This window comes from Gavia stellata, chromosome 8 (assembly GCF_030936135.1).
Source record: "Gavia stellata isolate bGavSte3 chromosome 8, bGavSte3.hap2, whole genome shotgun sequence".
NCBI classification, from domain to species: Eukaryota; Metazoa; Chordata; class Aves; order Gaviiformes; family Gaviidae; genus Gavia; species Gavia stellata.
The window spans coordinates 13630498-13652588 of record NC_082601.1 but is presented as its reverse complement, the minus strand read 5'-3'; the positions used below and the strand labels follow the sequence as shown (position 1 = coordinate 13652588).

The window sequence follows — 22091 nt, the reverse complement described above, 5'->3', positions numbered from 1 at the left end:
GGGATCACACTGCCTCTTGTAGGATGTTGCATTTTCATCTGTTTGAAGGCATTAAAGGAGTCCTGTATATTTATTTTGTTAGAAGTCCAATCCTGTAAGTCCCAAGGGCAGAGGATTTCTGTTGAATACAGGGGTGGGAGATCCTTCCCAGAAGCCAGTGAAGGACTGAGCCTCAGTCATGTGAATTGCCATTTGGATTATATTATTTTTCAGTTGTGTTCATTGCTGGAAGTGGACTGTACAGAAAAACGCCACCACAAGGGAACGTCTTACTGGAAGTGTGCAAATGCATTGGCGTAAGTGTGTGCCATTCTCTCTTTTTCATGCATGACTGAGGTTACAGGTCAGAAAAATGCAAAGGGAAAGGGGAGGTGACATTTGGAGTTCTTCTGTATGCTGCTCCTGGGAATGTTGCTGATGAGCTGTAAGTAAGAAGAAACACATTTAGGTCCTAGTTTATTCTTTCAACATTTCAATTGTTTTTCCTTAGCTCCATGTACTGTTCAGTTGATGTCAGTAGAACCACTAGTGGCAGATGCTGGTGGAGACTGAACTGAAAGGAAAATTCAGAAACTCACAGAGTATCAGATCTATGACTCAATTTTTTTCAGCTGAGTAATTTTGCTGAAGTTTATCAGTTCAGCAGACAGTAATAGTACACATTCATATTATGCACATTCAGCATGTTCGTGTAAATGCAAGAGACACCTGCTAAAGTTGCATTATAGCCTTATCAATTAGAGTGTGAGCTGAATACAGTACGTGAAAAAATACTCTCTTATTATTAGGTGGATAACGATGTTTCTTTTTCAGGAAGCTGTTGCTAACAGCAGATGTTTACTTTTTACCTAGGTCAATCCTAGTGACAGATTTACCTTTGGGAAACAGGCCAGATCTTAAAGATAGGATTTCTAAGTGAGGTCTGCTACTCTTTTTGCCAGGGTGGCTGTGTTCAGTATGTTCGGTGATTGGAGCACACAGCATAAACAAACAAGTTACAAATTTGGTGTCGCTGATTTCTCCTTCAGTGAGAAACCAACTGGAAGCTGGTCTAGGAGTGAATGAGGCATTGGCCGGACCACGAATATGCAAAGAAAGGTCTACAGAACAAGAAGGGAGTGAGAGTTCTGGTTCTGACATTGCTTTGGATAATGAGGCATTTCCTCCCTAGCTCAGTGGTCAATCCAACAGGTGCTTTTTGGAAGAGAACTGAAGAAATTATGTTTAAAACTTTATTATGTAGCAGGTTTTAAATCAAAGATGAAACAGTCTTTGGGGGCTACTGTCAGATTTGTCTCTGAAAGACAAGCCCATGAGGTAGTTCATTCCCACAGCATACCTTTTATCAACCAATGTCACAGAAGTTTCCCTTGCAGAGAATTGGTCACAAAGCATCCAAGCCAAGATTTTGGAAGTGTCCAGCAAAACCCCCACAATTCTCTGGCATTGCCTACATTTGGGGATGGGGAGGGCAGCCTTGAGTTGGGAATGTGACAAGGGCAGGTACACCACGAGGGAGTTACTCACCTGTTTTTCTCCCTAGTTTGCTATTAAAAACCGGCTGAAAAACCGCTCCAGTCAGATTCCAAAGAGAGATCACTGGCTGGACTGGGCATCAGAAAAATACTCGGTAAGCAATGCTCTACCTGGCAGGTTTGGAGGGGGAAGGTGGGAGACGGGCAGACAGACATGGGAGACAGTAAGACTGGCCCGGCCACACCGCTCCTCACATGCACTGGGCTCTCGTTTGTCCTGTCCTTCCCACATCTGTGCTCTCCTGACCCTTAATGGACAGTTTAGGTGCTGCACTGAAATGCAGAACTGCAAATATGTCGAATATCATGAATAAGTGCAATGAATAACTGTCATGCAGAAAGAAATAGGAGCTCTCAAGCTTTGTGGCTTGGATCACCTGTTGGCTTTTCACCCCCATCTTACCTTTTTGCCTGTTCCCTTTATAGAAACAGCTGATTGGGGAGGTTAAAATGGTGACACGTGTTCTCTTCCTCTTCATACCGCTGCCAATGTTCTGGGCCCTGTTTGATCAGCAGGTACAGTACAGAGCGTTGCAGGTCTGCCTGATGGCCTGGGTTTGCACCACTGTCCTTCCAGGGTAACACCAAAGCATCCTGGGGACACAGAGCACCACGCTCCTACCAGCTGTCCAGGGGCTTGCTAAGGCAATGCCCACCATCACTGCTGGCCATCCCTTCGCAGTCCTGCTGGATGTCTGGCACAGGAGGGTGAGAAGGAAGAATGTGCCCTGCCTACTGGCAGGTGTTACAGGGAAGGGAAGGAATAGTTGGGAAATAAGACCTCCAGCACTGTCTTCATATCTGTCCCCATGTTTTCTAGTCCCATAGGACATCCTGAAGGCTTCACAGCTGTTTGTTTTCTCCTCAGGGATCCAGGTGGACTTTGCAAGCCACAAAAATGAATGCTGATTTTGTAAGTACTTAATGTCAGCAGGGCTGGTAAGACTAGTAGTAACATCACTGCTCTTGCTTTTTAACTGGAGTCTCGCAGTACTAAGCGCATCTGCTTGATGAGTCTGGGTGAGTTGCACTTTTGGTGATTAGAAGGGAGAGGCTCTGTGCAGCCATGTTCAATTCATTACAGCACATCTTGGCAAGGAGTGAGCTCTGGGGAGCCATCAACAGCCTGCAAGATCAGGAGTGCTGACCAATTGGCAAACGGTCGCTCTGTGACCTTGAGCAGGTAGGGTTTCCAGCCTGCTATTCCCACTGAAGACAGACAAGTCAGGGAGCTATTGTAGTTGTATATTTCTGCTCTGGCTTACTTGGTGATACATTAATGTAGTCTCTCAAAACCAGCAGGGATCTTGTGTATAGGGTAGAGATGTGATGAGGATTAATGAGTAGCCATAAAGTTCTTCAAAGTTGTGAATGGTGCAGGGTGCAGTGGCAGATAAATGTGGATCAGCTATCTGCCTAAAGAAACCACCATACAGAGCTGGTTTCCAGACATATATGTTTTAACAGGCCATCTAGATCTCACCTGTGGATGCTCACATCAGAATTTAGGATTGTAAATGCCCATTTTCCAGTTTAAAATTGACAAAGCCCAAAATTTGAGCCCTTCTATGTCACTCCTGTTAAAAATTGGGCTCTCAGAATGTGATACTCATTAGGCTTAATTAATTCAAATGAGACATGAAAAAGACTACACCTTGGGTAATATTTATACACCTCAGAAAGACGAAACAATGAAAGTTCATGCAGTCTTTGTGATGTGTATCTAAAAACTTTGTTTCCTGCTGTTTTGCTCACCTGCACTTAGTGATCCATTAGCAGAAGATCTAAGAATCACCAGGTGTTGCTTATTAAATTCTCCCTGGTGGAGAAGGACATATTCAAAGCATTTTTGTCACACCAACTTGGATAGATTTTTGGCTTGTGTTTCAGTCTCATCCGCCCTCCACTGGTGAGTTGGTGAGTTGTCCCAACTCATGAAGGCGAGAATTAACTGCAACACTGGGGTGATCCCACCATTAGGCTTGTTGGAGCTCATGTTTGTAATATTCCAGGCTTTTCCATTCTGCAGACAAAGGGCTCAGCTAGGAAGCCCGGAGTTAAACAGGGGATGATTTAGTGTGAGGTGAAATATTTGCAGGCTTGTGTCCTAATGGCACTTTTGTATATTGTGCACAAAGTAGCAGGAGGGGATATTTGTTGTGACCGGTGGTTTCCACTCTCCCAGGAGGCAGCTGCTGGCAGAGACAGGCAGCCATTCTAGATTCAGCTCAGGACAAGCCTGGCAGACAGGAGACAAACCCCCACAGTGCTTTCTTGGAAAGATATTATTTCCTTCCTAATTTTTCCCCCTCTTCATTTTAATTTCAAATGAAAAGCGTTGCATGGAGTTCAGACAAACACCAGCCCCTCACTGGAGACAGCTCATCAGTCCCTTTTAGGGACTGAGATCCCTCCGTCCATCCCTGTTGACCTTGCCCGATTGTGGGGGCTGGGTACAGTGATGCAAGGTTGAGGCACCTCTTATGGCCTTGAGGACTTTTGGCTCAAACCAAGAAGTCACAGTTGACCAAAGCCCATTAGGTGCCCTTGGCAGATGTAGGGAGGAAAGAGGTGTTTGTGCAGCCCACTGGCTCCAGGATAGTCTGTTGTTATCCTTTTGGGGTTGCTTGGGAGAAATGCCAACAGAGCTCGGAGGGTCCTGAAGCTTGAGAGCACTCACTTGGAGGATTTGGGCTTTTCCCATTATAGAAGCAGGGAGGGAGGAAGCTCTAAGCCCAGATCCCAACTTGGGCACTAACATGGCCATTCCTCCCCATTCACCTAGTTCATGGCTCAGCTGTTCTGAAAGATGGGTCTCAGTACCTGTCATAGGCTGTCCCAGCTGCCATATATCAAGGACTGAGTGTAGCTTCCTTCTGTAAAACGATTCTCATCAAACACTGTGTCCTTAGGTGACAAGTGTCAAGAGCACAATATCAGCTGCTAAAGCCAACATAAAGCATTTGAGGAAACCACCTTTGCTGCTAAGGCCTCTACTAGACCGGTTTCTTATTTGCCATATTGCACTGTCATATTATGGTGTTTATGAATCACTTGGAATGTCTTTTTGTTTCAGGGAATATATGTCCTTCAGCCTGACCAAATGCAGGTAAAAGATATTATAGGGTAGGAAATAACCCTTAGAAATGTATTTTCTTTTTCTCTCTCATTTTTATTTTTCTCATGGGACCAGTGGCCTTTTTCTGCCCCTTTTGAAGGTAATAGCAGTGCTCCTGCTGACTGCTGTGGTGTGGACTCTGCCTTATTGCTCACTAGCTGTTTTGCAAGCTTAGTCTTGGGGTTCAGAAGACCCCAAGGATGTCCTAACACGGAGGTTGAATCCTGCAGCATAGTGCAGAGTTGTGGGGAGACATGCCACCATAATAATTCTTGAACTAGTGCTGGCATGTGGAGGATACAAGCCATGTCACCTTTTAACATGCCCCTGCACTGGGATGAGCATTGTACCTGAAATATGTTTCCTTCCTCCCTTTCTGCAGGGAAGATGAAAATGTGAAGGCTCCAAGATGGTGCTGTGTTGTCACAGTTGATTACAATTCTTATACTGAACAGCTCTGGAGAAATTCAAAGCTCTTCTGTTGCCTGAAATCTTCCTTTGAAACTGAAACAGTATTTCTGCTTGTTCTCCATCATTCTCTATTTTCTTGCTCTGCCACTGCTGGCTGACAGACAAGCTATGCCCCTCCCAGGAGAAATTTAGTTCCTGGGGGATTACCAAGCTGTGTTGTAAGTGCGACAAATTTCCAGTCTCACAGAATAGTGCCTGTTCCTCTGGGATTTTGCTGAAGTCCCAAGATGTTTCCATTAGTGCTGATTTGTTGTAAGGTCCCACCACAGCACCGAAGGTCTCCTGGCTCTATTGTCAGTGGATTTTGTACTCTTTAAAAACTTAATGCTTCAGTTCTCTCTTCAGGGAAACTGGGCCAGCGATGCTTGCTTACCTCTTGGAGGGGAGGATATGAACAAAATGTATTCATGTCTGTGAAAACTAAATAGCAGAAGCTGTCGAAGTGCAAGCTATGATTATATTTTAAAAGGAGGTTTTTAAGTGTTTTCTCATGTCCTCTCTGTAATGGAATTATTTCTGGAGGACAGTACTTTATGAGTTTAATTACTGAAAGTTGCTTTCTAGTCACTAAACTCCCATTCTTTTGTATTGCAGTTCTTAAATCCACTCCTTATTCTTGTCTTCATCCCAATTTTTGACCTTGGGCTCTACCCCCTGATAAACATGTGCAAATTTAATTTCACGTAAGTACTTGGGGACAATGCAGATGCCTCAGTGCTTTTTCTTTTGCAGCAAGTGTGCAGAATAGCTTTTAAGGAGGAGAAACACAAATTTCCATTCACCCTTCCCAGTACTTGCTTCTTCTTTAAACCCAAGAGGCAGCGTCACTCTCTTCCATAGGCCCTGGAAATTTCAGAGGGGAAAACTCAGTGGTGTTGGATTCTGTTCTGTACAGATTTTCCCTGAAAGCAGATATGAATAGTCCCTCTTTGAATTTGATCAACATGTTCTTCACCTTATGTCTTATATCACCCCTAAATAATTCCCTCCCTGAAAGGTTCCTGTGGGGCCAAATTCACTGTCCCATGTGGGCTGCATGTGATGTTGTGAAAGAAGATTCCAGACTAGGATCTGAGCCAGTGAGTACATAAGGGAATTTCCATAAGGCCCAAGCATTTTATTCATAGTCTATGTCAGCAAGAAGTGCAGTGTAATAGGGGCAGACCTCCAGGTTGGTTCTGAGACCCACTTTATGTATTTTGGGGAATTTTACTTCAGAGTATCCGTAGTCTGCCTCTGGGGACTGATGCCCTTAACAGTGGGAGTATGTTATGTGCGTTCATGGAGTGCTTCTGCCAGTGCAGTTTCAGCTGAAAGGAACACAGCTTCCATGCTCCAGCACCACTTCTCAATGTGAACCACAACATGGCAAGGGGCGATGAGTGGGAGATTGGCTTATAAAGCATGTTCCTAGTCCAAACTAAAATGCTAGATACAGAGAACTACATAAAATGGGGATAGAAGTAGCCTCAGAAGCCTACCCCTTCATCCTGCTGATCCCTTCCCATCATGCTGAATTACTTGCACCTAAAGACACATCAAAGACATTGTCCAGCCCCGCAATGGTGCCCTTTGGAGGACGCACATCAGAAGTTGTTCTTCTCCATGCTACCTCAGGGTGAGCCCGTGCCCTGGACTCAACAGAGTTGAGCCCCAACTCGACAGAAAATTTCCTGCCTGATGAGCAGTTCACAGACTAGTTCACCCAGCAGCACAAGTTCATCCAGCAGCACAAACTCATGCACCGATCAGGACTGAACGCCATGCTGTTTCTGTCCCCTGGATGCAGGATATGAACAGACTCCTATCCAGTCTAGCTGTAGAAGTGGCTGTGGAAACACTGAAGCCTGCAGGGTGTTAGCCTATGTGGCTGCAAAAGTTTGTGCTACAAAATCCCAATGCAGCATTGAAGATCAAAACCATTATTTTATTACAAGATGCAAGCAGTAAATATTTTCTTATTCCATGTAAGTGAGAGACAGAATTTTGGTTCCTAATCTGGATTTCCCACAGCCCACTCAATCTGGAATGTGAATCCCCAGACCATTACAAAGAGTGGAGACCACTGAATCTAGAACCAGATTTGTTTCAAATCTCAACAACTCAATACTCAATTTGGACCTGCCATTCTGGACCTATTTTATTCTACTTTATATCAGACTGTGTCATGTAACTCCGGTAGAGTTGCACTAGTTTTGCTCCAAGTTCAGAAGCAAGCTCTTTATTCTCTAGAAATGCAAATGTATTGGCATGAGAAATAACCCAGAATGATGCCACAGATGGTCAGAAACATTGATGACACAAACTACATATTTTTCTGCTCCTCATTCCTGCTGCTAAAGAGCATTCTACTTTTCTTTTGCCTTTCCCAAAAGGGGCTTGAAGATACGTAATTTCTAGTGTGCCTTCCAACATCACAGGTTAACATAATGCCATGAGCTATTCCCACTAGAAGAGCTAGGAACAAGATAATATGAAACTTGCAAGCAAAGAGCTTTTTTTCATGGCATATCAGTTTTAATTGGCCTCAGTGCTGGCCTCATACAGAATAATAGAATAGTTTTAAGTTAAATGATTGGCAATTTAAACAGCATGTCATCCCCAGTGCCACCTGTTGGACAGTTTATTAGATGGTTTTGGCACATCTTTGGCTCTGAGGAATGGTATTCTGTATTTTAAATTACTTTTTTTTTCTTAATGGTACCTCTTTCATTTGCTCCATAGACCTATTAGGAAAATGGCAACAGGTATGATCCTTGCAGCGATGGCGTTTGGACTTGCAGCCATTGTAGAAGTCAAAATAAGTGTAAGTATAGCACAAGGGATTCCTCAGAAATACTTTCTTTCCCTGGGGTGTTTTTATTAATGCCTGTTAGATAATTCTTTTAACCATTGTGTTCCTTGATCATAATTTTTAATGTGTCCTTTACAATTAAGCATACCAATCCAGTTGCTAATGATAATTCTTACTTTGTCTACTTTTCCCTGTCTTTCTCTCTGTCTCTTTCTCTCTTTTTAGTCTTTGCAGTTTTGCTGTGCCGGTCATCTGTATTGGTCTATATTCTAGATTTCCATCATCAAAGTTCTTGACAGACATCTAGTTAATGGTAGTGATTAATTCCCAAAAGGTAGTCTGTTCTCTCTCCTATTTCTTGCTGTAGCTTGCCTATATTTTATTCTTTGGCATTTTTTGTGTGTGTGCGTGTGGTGGTTTTGGTTTTTTAAATTACGTTCCTACTTTAGGATGGGGATCTGTTTTTTTACAAGCCAAATTGTTTCTCCGGTGAGGCAGGTGAATGCAGTCATGGGCATCAGGGACTGCCAAGCATGTCCAGAAAGGATGGCAGCAAATGTCTTGTAAATTTGATGTTAGCCCCTGCAGATTTGTACCATTTGTTTCTGGCCCATGACCAGTTTTCTGCAGACTTTGACCTTTGTCTCATGAAAGTTACTATAGGATTAATTTTTAAAGCTTCCATGTATACTTGAAATGTTCTGTTAGAGTGACTGGCGCACAGCCCTGGGTTAACATCTGCTGGTTCCTCAGGTGACTCCACTGACAAGTCTCTTGCTGAAATGAGACTTTGTGGGTTCAGGTCTTCTTTCTGATCTCTTTACGTGAGCTCTCATTGCCACCACCAGCAGCTCTGGCTGTGGGAGACTCCTCCGGGCAGAGGCAAGGTGAGTTAGAGGTCCCTCCCTGCCTGTGCATGGAAATTTTACCCTGAAGGCCACTAAAAGCTCTAGCAAAGATGAGGATAGGATGGCCCACCTTGGCTTGGCTGTGGGTAGCGCAGGTGAAAAGCCACAGTAATGGAATTTGCTGGATAACATTAACAGGCCTTTTGGTCCAGAGCAGTGTATAGGTACAGGGAAATCAGTGTCACCCTATCTTCTCTAACAGTGTGTCTCCCCACTGAGTTATGTTCAAACTGCCCTGCCTGCAATTCCCAAATTATAGGATGAGAGAAAAATATTAATAGCTCTGAAGTATTGCTGGCAGCTACTTGAAAATAAAGGGAGGAAAAAAAGAGAACTTTTTTTAAAAAAATAATTAATTTTAGATTTGCAGGTAGTACAACACTGACACTGATTGATGTGCTCTTTCTAGGAAATGATTCCTGACAGAAAGAGATACCTCTGTGCTGGAGGTATTGTCTTCCCTTTCTCAGAAAACAGGGAATAAGATCTACACAGTTGGCTGTCAGATAGCATGGTGTCAAGTGATGCAAAAGCACTGATTACAGACATGGAGCGAGACTGGGATTTTCAAAACTGCTTAGCTTCTGGCCTAATTCTTTTCCCAGTCACTGACTGCAGTGGGAAGTAATTATTCTGGTCACTGCTTTTGAAAGCTAAGCACAATTTTTTCCATTCTGATATGGCAATTGGTTAAATCCAGGCACTAGGGAGCTGTATAAGGAAAGCAGTGACATTGTTCTACTTACCCAGCAGTCGTGTAGCCTGTATGCTTAGCCGTGTGAAAAGCAGTTTTGGGGAGGAATGATAGGTTGGCTATTGAGATACTATGAGGAAACTTCCCTAAATAAGATTTATGTTCAGTTTTCTCTCGGTGCAACTTCTGATGAGGAAGGGATGGAAGTGTCATTACAGAAAGGAAGACTATTATGGCTAAAAATGAAGAGGTATTAAAGTGCTAATAAAGCATACAGATGGCACTTAAAGCCTTTTACTTTAATTAGGAAACGGATATGCCTCGACTTATCCCAGAAGAAAGTTTGATTCGGGTCCTGAATTTGGCAAAGAACTCTGTTCAAGTGACAATCCAAGACCGGGACCTATTTCAGCAGCCCGTGGAGGCTTTTCAGGTAAGCATATATGTGGGGCTGGAGGTCCTGACTTGCTTCCTGTTGAAGCAAGGGTAGGCTTTTTTTCAGGCATTTTCTAATAAAGCCCACAGATGCTAGAGCTTGTTCTCCTCCACCACCTTAGAAGTGCATGGGAATAGCCTTAAAAATGGAGCATATTATCTCCATTGATGAGACAGAAATGGAAAATTTGGAGACGTACTTCTATGGCAAAGGAAGAAATGGCTAACTACATTCACTTGTAATTAGGAATCAAGGATAATTATCCTGAGATGAGCATGTAGAGACATTCAACTCACATCTCTCGGTGTTCAGACCAGGCATTGCTGCCTGGATCTGGATGGCATCTGAAAAGTATTCACCTGCAAAGGAGGAAAGAAATGGGAAGGCAATTAACTGTGCATGGGTACTGGGTTGTTTCCTATTTCAGCTTCCAGATTACTTTACAGGTCAGGCTAGTTTGGGACTCAGCCCAGCAGGCCATTGGCCACCAGCAGACTGCCATGTTTTAGATGTGGTCCCGTCCAGGCAGAGCAGGACCAGGGGAAAGGGTAGCTGTGTGGGCAGGAGGTGTTCCCTGACATTTGGGTTGCATCCGGCAAGGGAAGGTTGTCCAGGCTCTGGCTTGACCAGCCCAAAACCTACTGGTCAACATAGGTCCTTTGCTGTAGAAGACAGCTCTGACTGTTAACCTCTCTTTACATGCTCCCTTGAAGAGAGGATAGGGTTGCACTTGGTGGGAAGAACCAGATCCTTTCTCATCTGAAGAAGTATAACCAAGTTTGTTTTTTCCACAGAACCCAGCTGAGTACTCAAAATTAATATTGAATGGAGAGCAACAGAGCCTTCGCTTCACCCTGCAACATCAAGGATTGTCTCTTGCTTTTAACTACACTGTGAAGGAAAAATCAGTATACAGCTTAATTGTTTTTGAGGCAGAAGAAAGCCTATCAAGCCGCTTAGTGAGTGTGGGAGTGAAGTGTAAATACAGTATTAATTCAATGGCTGTGATGATACAATGGGGTAATAGGCTCATTAATTCATTTGCTCAGTTGCAATGTCTGTCTGATTGCTCTCAGATGCTCTAAACCTGACTTCTTTGCTGGCGGCGCTGGATCTGTACACATTTCTGCTGTTTGATTAATAGAGGCGTTATGGCATCTGAGAGTTTCTGGGCACACTTTAATCCAGTGAATGCTGCAGTGGGAGAGCAGAGTCATGCCTGCTAGGCAGCAGAGCTTGAGAAAGCTGAGGAAACATAGAGCCAGAGATTTTCCCCCAATGATGGTTCTATAAAGCAAAGATGTTAAAGAGGCTCTAGGGCTGGGCATGGAATAAAAGCATCAGAGGAATGATTCTGGGTTTAGTTATTGCAAGCGTTTAGTGAAAATGCACAGAAGGCTCATTTGTTTTGCTGAACAGAATAAATGATTACGCTCATTTCAGGCTCTGCAGCAGAGCTGGCTGCATTTGGACTTTTGTGTGTTGCTGCAACAATCAGAGAGAGGCATATGGGATGTATAGGGGTGGATTCTGATATCTTTTATGTGTAGCTGTATCCTAAGAAGCTCTCTTGAAATGAATGGTGTTATTGCATGCTGTGGCAGGTGTGTAAATGCCATAAGAATCCGTCCTCATGCTAAAATATCAATTCTCTTTGCAGTTCCTCAGCCTCCTACCTTGCAGGGTTGCCACACCAAGCTTTCAATATTGTGTAGCAGAAATCACGTAACTGTTTTTAAAAATGAGGCGTTTTAAGATTTTTTTTTTTTTCCCCCTAACATTGGGGTTTTTTTCTGCTTTATGGTTTAGAGCTTGGGGCTCATTATCGCACAATGTTGTTAAGTTTCCCTGTGACCCTGATGACTGTGTGCTGTTACCTTAAGAAATGGATACTCGTACAGTGATTTTCATACAGTCCTTAAGAAGTGAAAGCCTGTGACAGGCTGGAGCAAAGCCATCTCTGAGCTTCAGTACATCTCTGTGCCGCCCTAGCTATCTAGCCTGTACTTAAATTAATGCCCACCCTGGCACGGGCAGGTTCCCATGCGCTGGGGAACAGCCGTGCTGTTGGGTAATGCTATTGACCTGTCATTCTCTGCTGTCGATAAGGGAGGTGTGGAAGACAGTGTGGTAAATTATACTTGCTTTTCCAGCATTGCAACACAAGGAAGACAAAGCCAGCATCACTGCTGTGTTGCAGGGCTTGCCCTGGAGTAGCCATGGTCCACACCAGCCTCTCTCACTGCTGGGTTTGGCTCCCTCACTCAGGTGGGGGTGCTTTCCTGGAAGGAACCAATCTGAAATTGGTTTCTTCTTCTTTGTGTGCTGTTTAGTAGGCAGGAAATGAATTTGAGAGCTCTGGGGATCATCCATGAAAGCGAGTAATAATTTGGCTGGCCTGTCTGCAAGAAACTAGAGTGTTAATCCCCATCTGTCTCCCATGGAAAAAAATTATGTTGTTGTTTATTATTTATTGCTCTGACATTTATTATTCACTGTGGCTATTTATTATTTAGGGCATACATTATTTGTGGGTCAGCATATCACTATCACACTGAAGTACAATAGACATTTTATAGGTATACTGAAATTCTGGATCCTTGGTCTCAGAAGTTTAACATCAGGAAGAAAGTGTGGAGAAAGGGCTAGAAAATTTTAAGAGAAAGCCAGTTTCTGAAGGTAGATTCAGTCCCTTTTGGCTTGCCTGGGTTCCGTCTGTGGGCAGCGCAAATTGAAATTGCCCTGCCAGCTTAAGTGGACATGGCACAACTGTGGACTTCTACCAGCCAAGAACCTTGGTCTGTATTCTTTTTGTGTGACATACAATCTCCATGGCAGGGCTGTGTCTTTACTGTCTTTTTTCAGCATTGTACACCAAATAGGTTCTCCTCGAATGAATGTAAATCATGTTAACTATTGAGCTGATGCTATTGAGCTGTGATCTCCAAGGGAGGCACTCTCACTCCCCAGTGTGCCCAACCAGGTGGCCATTTCAGGGATGTGTTTGCAAAGACTGTGAGCACAAACAAGCTCAGTGCATCTTGGTCTCTCCTGCTCTCTGCCTGCACCGTACAACAGTTTAATCTCTTGAGTATTGAGGGTCAGGGAAAATATGACTGATACATGATGATCAGAATAGTAGCCTAGAGGTTCCTCTTGGCTTTAGGCTTCTGTGAAGTTTGAGTATGCCAAGAATCAAGGTCTGAAAGTTAGGCAGTTGCAGGTTTTGTAGGAGTAAGGCCCTAAGTTTTAATTGTAACTAATCATTGAAAGAGGCTTATGAGGATAATGCTCTCTTGCTATCTTCAGAACAAGGCAAATACTTTTTTGGAGAATGTTACATGTCTCAGTAGAAGGGTGACTGGCTGAAACTCTGTAGCCTTTGTTACGCAGGAGATGAGGAAAAAAAGGTATGATCTCATCCTAAGCCCTTGGTGGAGCTGAAATTTTTGCCATTGGCTTCAGTGTACCAGGACTTCACTTCTGTGGCCTGATATAAAGCTTACATGAGAGTCCAGTCGACTTCCATGGGCTTTGCAACACATGTGTAACTCCACAGACACTAGTATTTTCTGCTACATATTGTTATAAGGCAGCGTTAATAAATACGTTTGATTTTTTTTCTTCCCCTCTTTAGATTACAGACTTGGAAGCAAAGCCAGAAAACGGTTTGGCAGCTGTTAGGTAGGAATGACTTTTTTTGAGGATTTGGAGGTGGTGGGGTGAGAGAAACTGCTTTTATCTAACGCAAACTGTATGTAACATAACCCAGATGTTCTCAGGTTGGAATCTAGTCCGCAATTCTCATGCAAGACTCAGGTGTCAGCTGCGGAGGCTTGACAGCATGTCATTTCCCACATTTGCCATGCAGAGCTGAGCATTATTGCTGCTTACTGCGTAGGATAGTCTGGGCTGAGATGGGAACATAAAAGATCTCCTTCCTTGGAAGACTGGTAAATTTATCTCTCTCTGTCCCACCTCTTTGGGAAAGAAAGGGAAGAAGCAATCTGGAAAGGAGGCGTTGCTATTTGTCCAGTGTGAACTGGCCAACCCACGACGTTCATTTATCTCACCCAACCTCATGCACAAATGCCTACTAAATTGGATAGAGCAACAATTTTACATCCTTGTAAACAATTGAGCCAGCCATCGGGCTCTGCTTAAGCAGCTAGCCCACTTTCCTGGTTTGAGCTAGTCCATGAACAGTCCTGTGCTGCTCTGTGCTGAGATGCCATCTCTCTGAGGTCACAGTTACCTCCAGCACCACCTCACCAGACCTATGCAAGGCTGCCGAGATGCAGAAGAAACAGATTGCGGGGGGGGGGAAAAAAAAAGGATTCCAGCTGAACTTTCTGGAGGATTTGGGCAAGCTGCAATTTAAAAAAAACAAAACAAAACCCCAAACCAACTAAACAAAAAAAACCTCAAAAACTTCAGATAATATAAAACGATGTCCAACTCCCTTATCTGAAAGCCTGTGTTGACAGAACAGGAAAGGAGCATTTCTTCATAGCCCTGTGCTTGTGAAGGCTTCTATTGACTAAACACCACCTTGGAGACTTGATTAATACCTGCAGTCAGGAATGTTTTATATTTTCCTGTGAACATTTTTGACAAAATCCCAAAATTTTCCCTTCATCGATTAGTGAAGAGGTTTCACTAGGAAGAAAATGTTTTTCCGCTAAAAAGTTAAGCACTTGACTATCTTCAGGGATTTCACCCCCATTTTAAGAACTGAAACCCGAAATATTTTAAAACATAGTCAGGTCAAATGAAAAGTGTTTGGTTTTGCTAACAATTTTTGAGTTGTCAAAAGGAAACTGTCTTTTGTGTATGAAAAAGCATATAAACACTGGGTGAAAAAAACCCAAACCTGAACATTCCTGTGAAAGTTTTAGTTTCGATGAAAATACCTTATTTTGATAGAAAACTCTTTCCCACTGGTAGAAACTCCTTGGAAAGTATGCCAGCATGGTGCATACGTTCATCAGGACACCCAACTTTATAGTTTCCTGGGGTGGGCTGGGGCTCTGTCCTCTCAAACAGCCACAGAACAATCTTTGGAGGTTTCTGAGAAGACGTTGCCTGGAATTCTTAACCCACAAAAAGTGAGGGTCACTTTTCACAGGAGAGAGAGTAAGAGGGTAAAATTACACAGCAGGGAAAACTAATCTTACATTGAAAAACTGGCCAACAAATCAGATGAATCTTTTGTTAGCTTGCAGGAGAGGCTGTCATAACCTTATGGAGTTACAGAATGCTTTGGGAGAGAGAGCACACTTCTAAAGTGTCTGATAGTATGCTTCTCCTGCCCTGTCTGACAATCCAATGAAATATGCTTTCCTTGCAGATTCATTAATGGTTTGAGCCAAGATGTCAACCTCACCATTGACAGCAAACGGTTCATTGCTGTTCAGAAAAACTTCAGCGCTTCCGAGTACTTGCTACTAGAGAGGGACAAGTAAGTTTCCCTTGCTGTGCTGAAGGTCCTTGCTGAGGCCTTTCCTTGGATACAATGGGGCTTTTCTCTGGTGAATAACAAAACCTTCATTGCTATTGTCTTGGCATTTGTTTGTGGGGGCAGATGTTTGTAAAGAAGCAGAATTATTGGCTCTGCGCAGAGCAGGTGCTCCAGGCCATTCGTATGTGTACAGAAGCACCACGCATTTAGTCTGCAAAGTGTCCAAGCCAAAGAACAGCAAATCAGTATCTCTGTGTGTAATATGCAGTTGAATAGATTCAGCCTCTAAACGGTGTCTGGGATAGCTCCCTTCCTGGGGCTCTTATTGCTTTGGTAAGATAAAATCAGTAGGGACAAAGCTTGGAAATTTTATTCCCGTGATATGAATATAATGATATCCTAATTCAGGCCATACTCTGAGTTTTCTCAGAGTCAGGTCAGGGGAATTTTGGAAAGCCAAAAAGCTTTTTGAAGAGGTCCAGATACAACACTTTCTCTGAGTTTTTATTAAAATTATGTGGGGGCCTGGAGGGAAGAATCTGGCCATTCCTGTACATCTGTCAGCAGAGTAAGGTGGGACATGGTGAAGTCCCCTCTGCCATTTGATGCCTGCTCTGTTTTGATATTCTCTCAGGCCCAAGCTCGTAGTGTTAGGGTGCTCTCAGGGAAAGGCCAATTCATATTCCACGCTACAAAGCATTGGTATGTGGGCTGGTAACATCAAGTAACATTACATGGCTTTGCAGGCTAGGCTTGTCAGATAGGGGCTCCATATGGCCTTGGTTTGGCAGCACTGGAGTTGGCTCCTGTAGGGTATTTCTGGTGTTTGCAATGTTTCAAAACAAGCTTCATGGCTTTTCTCTGCATCAGCTCCATCCAAAATATTTATTGCTGCAATTTAGTAGGATGCAGCAGCCATTGTGGCAATGCTGCTGAGCTTCTGTGCCATCTCACACATCCAAAATAAGAACAACAAATATGAAGGCTAATTTGCTCTACTGAAAGGAAACAAAGTGGCTTGTGGGTGCATATCTCTGATTTCCTGAAGGCTGCTTGAGCCTGGCTAACTTGTCTGGCCCATAGTTCCTGAAGGAGTGGAGAAAAGTTTGTAGGGAAAATAAACCTGAGGGAAAAAAATAAATCAGTGCTAGGAAGAAGCAGAAACCATTTAAAAACCATTTTAGCAATAGCCCAGGTCATTAGGTGAACTCCAGTCAGTGCCTAAGTGTTTCCGGAAGGAAAAGATGGCAAGAACTCTAGTGATCATCTGACATAAAAATTACTGCAGTTTTACGTCATACATCCTCCCTACTCCATTGTAGGAGCATGTTTGATAGCTCTGCTCTGTGCTCTTTGTCTGTGGGACTAACTGGGAAATACTGTACTTCATCATTGTATCTAGATATAATAATGGAGAATGCATAACTGAAACAGGAGAATTCACCCTGGAGCTAGGGCTGCTCGACTTCGGCGCATCATACACCATTGTGATAACTAATGTAAGTGTCCCTGTGACGGTAACAAGCTCCTTCTCTTCTAGTCTCGGGCAGTGCTTTTGTTCTTATGTTTGTGACTCTCACTTGCTTTCTCTACCCTGCAAGACCTGGGCAGCAGCCATCTGAAGGCAGTCCATTATACAAGGGCTAGTAAAAGGTTTTGGCACCTGCATAAGCAAGGTGGGTGGGTACTCATTCCACCTGACACTGTGATCTTGTCAGATCTCATGGGTTAAACAAGAAGTGAGATCTTTTCCTTGATGGAAATCCTCCATGGAAAGTCGTGTGATCCATGATTTGTGCTGGTCTTGTGCCATCCTTGTTCAGTTAACATTGACCCAGCACACTGCAAAGAACTATTACAGTCTGCCAAAAGCTGACTCTACTTGTGGTCTTTAAAATACTGTACCTGGTGGTACCTCACACCTGAAAAACCCTGCAGAAACAGTCTGCTCTATCATCACATTTAACTTACTGATCTAAAGGCTGATCTTCCAAGACTTGTGGATTATGCATGGCGGGAAGAGGGACAAAGCGTTCAGGGAAAAGGTTGGTGAGATTGTGCATCTGGTTTTCCTCCTCTCACTGTACAGCTCATCTGGAGCCTGGTGTAAAGTCAAGGCATGGTTTCCTGAACAACGTAGCCCTGATGGGGCGTGAGCACTGCCGAGGGGGTGGATTCCTTTCCCTGCCTGCCAGCCTTTTAGGCACGCTGCTCCAACCCTGATCCAGCTGGCAGGAGCCACGGAGACGAACGTGATCAGTTTAGTTCCCGTTTTAACCTTTCCGCTACACAGGCACACAGACAAACCAGGTCTGACAGGACACATTGCTAAGCTGCCCTCTGAGACTTTGGCTACTGTGTTGTGATGAACAGAGCAAAGTGCTGTCAGCTACTCCCTGGCAGTAACATCTCCCTGTTGGGCAATTAATGGGAGCTGTTTGTGTCTGCAGAGTCCAAATACGTAGGGAAAAAAATATAGCTGCAAAGCACCTGGCATTTTTTTTAACTCAGTAGCTGGAGTGGGGTGCACAGTCCTGGAGGGAAGAGGCAGATGCTGCCATCTGTGAGTGCAGAGATTTATGTAGATAAAACACATACACACTTGAAGTGATGTTGGCCAGACCCTTCCTCCATGGCTGCAAGCCTTTTTCACCAGATGAGAAACCAAGTAGAGAAGTTGCATGAAGAATATTACAGTAAGAATATTTCCCCAGAGCCCCTGGCAATGCAACTGAGTTAGGGCCAGTTGAAGTAGTTGTGTCCCACATCACTGTGGGCAAGGATTCCAGTTTGTGGTCCCATCTACAAAAGTCCCTGCTGTAGCAAATGCTCGGGGGTGGTCCTGTGCCTTGGCCCCTCAGCCCTTCTGGACCCTGTGTTAGTCCTTTAGTCTTTTTGACCCTCTGTTTTTCCATCTCTCTCCCTGTGGTTTCCTCCTCCTGTAGAGAACTTGCTCCAGGCCAAGATAATTTTTAATTATTGCAGTGATTTGTACCGAGCCCTACTCCTCTGCTAGGAGTGCTGTATAGAAGAACCAAGAATGCAATATATTAGTCTGCTAATGTGCCTGAACTATGATACTTAAATCACGGGGATGCTGCCTTCTACCCAGCCTTCCTCAGTGTGAAGTTATAGCATGGTGCTTGTGACATTTCTTTATGGGCTAAAGAGCAGTGCACAGCTCTCCTCTCACCCCTTTTAGCCTGCTGAAATACAATCTCTTGATTTGCTTCCCTGCATGGTGATTTAAGTACATCTCGTAAACATCCCCTGTACTTTCCCAAGTACTCTCCTCAAACATAGGGTTTTCTGCCTGAAGTAATTTCAGCCTAGTGTTTTCCTGGCTACCAGTCAAATCTCTCTCAGCCTCTGTGCATCAGAGGCAGTATTAATTACACCTGGGAAAGCAAACAAAAAGAATGAGGAGTACAGCTACCATAACTATCTGAATACATCTGATACGGGGCAGTCTCTGCTAGTCTTGGTGTTCCTGAACTGGATTGGTCTGGGTGTCACCATTATAGCAGAGGAGTGGTACAGTGCTGATGAAATGGGAGCAGTGGCCGCATGGCTGCAATAAACATTTATGCTCTCATCCTCTTCTGGCCCTGGGGACAGCAGCAGGTCACAGGCCCTGCACAAGTACCACAGAGGCTTTTCCCAACCCCACTACAGAATGCAACTTGTTGGTTTGCCGTAACTCATGCAACTCTTGCAGCACATGAATGAGCTGGGATGCTTCCATCCTGCCAGCTCTGCCCTGTGCAATAGGAGTCAGCCCGTTCCCAACAGGCTTGGAAATGGCAGCGGTCAGACCCAGAGTTTTGCTTCCAGGGCAGAGCTTTGCTCCCACCTTTACTTAAAACTTCATTTTGGTAAAGTTGCTGCTTAAGTCCATGCTAAGAAGGATCTGATCTTTGAGCACTTAATCAATGTGCCTTTATTTTCCTGCTAGGTTTCTGGAGGTGCTGTTAAGACATGGAAGTCAGAAGACATCAAAGCCAACAATGTCCATATGGCTTGGCAGTTACCACAATACTTATTAATATCTGCTGGGGAGGTGATGTTCTCCATTACAGGTCTGGCCTTCTCCTATTCTCAGGTACTCCACTTAAAGAATAGACTTTAGATAAGGCTTACAATTAGACTTCAGGATTTATTCCTGCATCTGCCATTGACTTCTAATACGTCCTTTGGCATGATGCTTACTGACAATGTTATCTGTGGTTCAGCTAAAAGTGGGATTATAACACAGCTTGCTGGGTGCCCTCAAGGTAAATTAATTCATACTCTGAAGATACCTGTTCTCAATTATACTCAGGAAACTCCTTTTCTGGTAAAGCTGAGAACGTAGAACAGAACTGGATAGAACTTTATTTTAATGTGAAAGCTCTGAATACTGTAATATCAGATTTTTCTCCCAGTGAAATGTTTTGCGGTACATATTTCCCAGTGATAAAAAGGCAAAGGTATCTCAAGGACTACAGGGTGGCATGGGGGCTTGGAACCTGCTTTAAGCTGAGACACCAAAGGAGTCTAAGCCTACACGAGTCTGTAACAAGGGAGCAAAGTGTAACAAGTGCGCAAGGGATGATTTGAAGGTTTATGAGAAGAGAGGACTGAGACATTACAAGATCAAAAACCTAACGCTACTCAAATTTTTCCTTGGTGTAAAGTGCAGATGTTTATCAATGAGGGCAATTTAATACAGTGGGACGATCTGTCATGGGATGGGGAGATTTGGCATCAGCAGGAAGTTTAACATCAAGATCCAGTCTCTTTTCCAAAGGTGTGCAGCCACATGGTGCCAGACTCCAAGCTGCAGTGCTTGTTGTGTGGCTCCCTGAACTTCCTGATCGTACAATTTCAGATGATGCAGGTTGGGGGTGATCAGGATTCAGCTCTGCCACAACATCTCCATCTTCTTGTGTCCTCCTGGAGGACGTGTTTTGAAAGCTCCTTTTATGCAGCTGTTGAAAGTAACCACTGAGGAGACTCTGCACAGAGGAAATTCCACCATCTCCTCCTAGGCTGAGCCCAGTGACACCTACACTGGGCAGGACATCACAGGGTGAACCAGGGCAGAATAGCACAGCGTGATACCCACTGACCAGGTCTTTCTCCTCTTTTCAGTCTCCGGCCAGCATGAAGTCGGTACTGCAGGCAGGCTGGCTGCTCACAGTGGCTGTTGGGAATACCCTTGTGCTTGTTGTTGCACAGGCTGCGCCGATGGCACAGGTATGGTTCAGCTCTTAAAACAGAGGTAATGCTTTAAAACAGGCCTGGATGGTGCTTCTGGATATCCGTGTCTTGGAAGCACAGCTTGTCTGCACAGCCCCAGGCTCCTGCAATGGAGTGATGCCAGCCTGCACTGAGCTGCCTCCCAGCCAGAGCTCTGCATTGCCCTCAGCAGTGTTGCCCTCTGGAGCAATGGCTCTCCCTAAGCTTCCCAGTGGCAGTAAATAATAGTGACCTGCACTGTGATAATGTTGCTGGAGCTCAGTGCTAGGCAAGTAGGCTGTATTTGGGCCTGGAGCCTGGACACGATACCAGCCACGCATTGCAGTTGCTTACTCAAAGCAGCTTGCCTTCGTCTAGCTATCCCAGTGGGCAGGCAGCTTCCTGAAGCGTCGAGGTTGGGACACCTTCAGGGCCAGCTGCCTGTGGCACCCCTGAGATGTCGGGCTTGCATGGGGAGGTTGTGGTACAGAGCTTGTTTAATTCAGGCTATCAGACTTCTGGGATGATGGCATGAAGGTGTGAAATGGGGCTCATTTCTGGCTAAGATGAAACTGCCTCTCCCAAAGGCATCTTGTGGGCAAAAAGCCCAGGCAGGTATGTTCCAGTCAGGACAGATTTGTACAAAAAGGTTAAATGAAACTAGCCCAATCTAACTGGTTTATTTCAAGGTATATTACATATTCATAATTACGTTATGTGTGCATAAGTTTACCAGAAAACAGGATGAAAAAGTTTCTATCTTGTGAGCAATCTCAGAAGCTAAAAAGTAATTTTCACTCAGCTCTTTAAAAAGCACTTGGAATTTCAGAGAAATCCTCTGGACTGAGAGTCTGGGGTCCCCTGACCTGCTGTTCTTTTTTCTTTCCTAGTGGGCTGAATTTGTCTTGTTCACTGTTCTCCTCTTTGCTGTGTGCATTATTTTCTCCATCATGGGATATTTCTATGTCAGTGTGGATCCAGAGGACCTAGAAGAAAAGGAGGAGAAGAGAGAGACCTCAAGCAGAGGAAACATGATTAGTCTTGTTACTCAGAAAACAAAGCTCTAACACATGGGTTGGGATCTTTTTTTTTTTTAACTCAGTAGATGGGAGGGTAAAAGAAGGGTGGAGACAGTGTTATTTTATTTTATAGCATTGCAGTCTTTATTACTCAAAATGTAGCCACCTTCTAAATGGGACCAAATAGCCCTCTATAAAAGCAATGGGGGTCCTGAAATCAGAGCAAAACTCCCTGGGAAAGCTGCTCTGGTATTAGAAGCCCTTGTAGGTAAATACAGTGTAATTTAAAACCTGCCCATCTTCTTAAACATGGAATGCTTTCCTATGATTTTGTTTTAAACATATATTTAGGGCAGCAGGGAGGAATGGTGGAAGGAATGCCATATGACAGCAAAATTTGGAGACATTGGGAGAAAAGAATGAAAACCCAGTATA

The 22091-nt window shown here is 44.1% G+C and overlaps 1 protein-coding gene across 1 annotated transcript in view; it reads left to right on the top strand.

Annotated features, from left to right (window-relative positions):
• Positions 1 to 21704, top strand: part of SLC15A2 (solute carrier family 15 member 2) — a 39005-nt gene extending 17301 nt beyond the window's left edge. Inside the window, exons 8-22 of the mRNA XM_059820401.1 lie at positions 214 to 296; positions 1544 to 1630; positions 1962 to 2051; positions 2404 to 2448; positions 4612 to 4644; positions 5719 to 5807; positions 7849 to 7930; positions 9828 to 9953; positions 10751 to 10915; positions 13594 to 13640; positions 15307 to 15417; positions 16820 to 16916; positions 19373 to 19519; positions 20551 to 20655; positions 21528 to 21704. Of these exons, the coding sequence (XP_059676384.1) occupies positions 214 to 296; positions 1544 to 1630; positions 1962 to 2051; positions 2404 to 2448; positions 4612 to 4644; positions 5719 to 5807; positions 7849 to 7930; positions 9828 to 9953; positions 10751 to 10915; positions 13594 to 13640; positions 15307 to 15417; positions 16820 to 16916; positions 19373 to 19519; positions 20551 to 20655; positions 21528 to 21704 (1484 nt within the window). The remainder of the gene's footprint in view (positions 1 to 213; positions 297 to 1543; positions 1631 to 1961; positions 2052 to 2403; positions 2449 to 4611; positions 4645 to 5718; positions 5808 to 7848; positions 7931 to 9827; positions 9954 to 10750; positions 10916 to 13593; positions 13641 to 15306; positions 15418 to 16819; positions 16917 to 19372; positions 19520 to 20550; positions 20656 to 21527) is intronic.
• Positions 21705 to 22091: the final 387 nt, after the last annotated feature.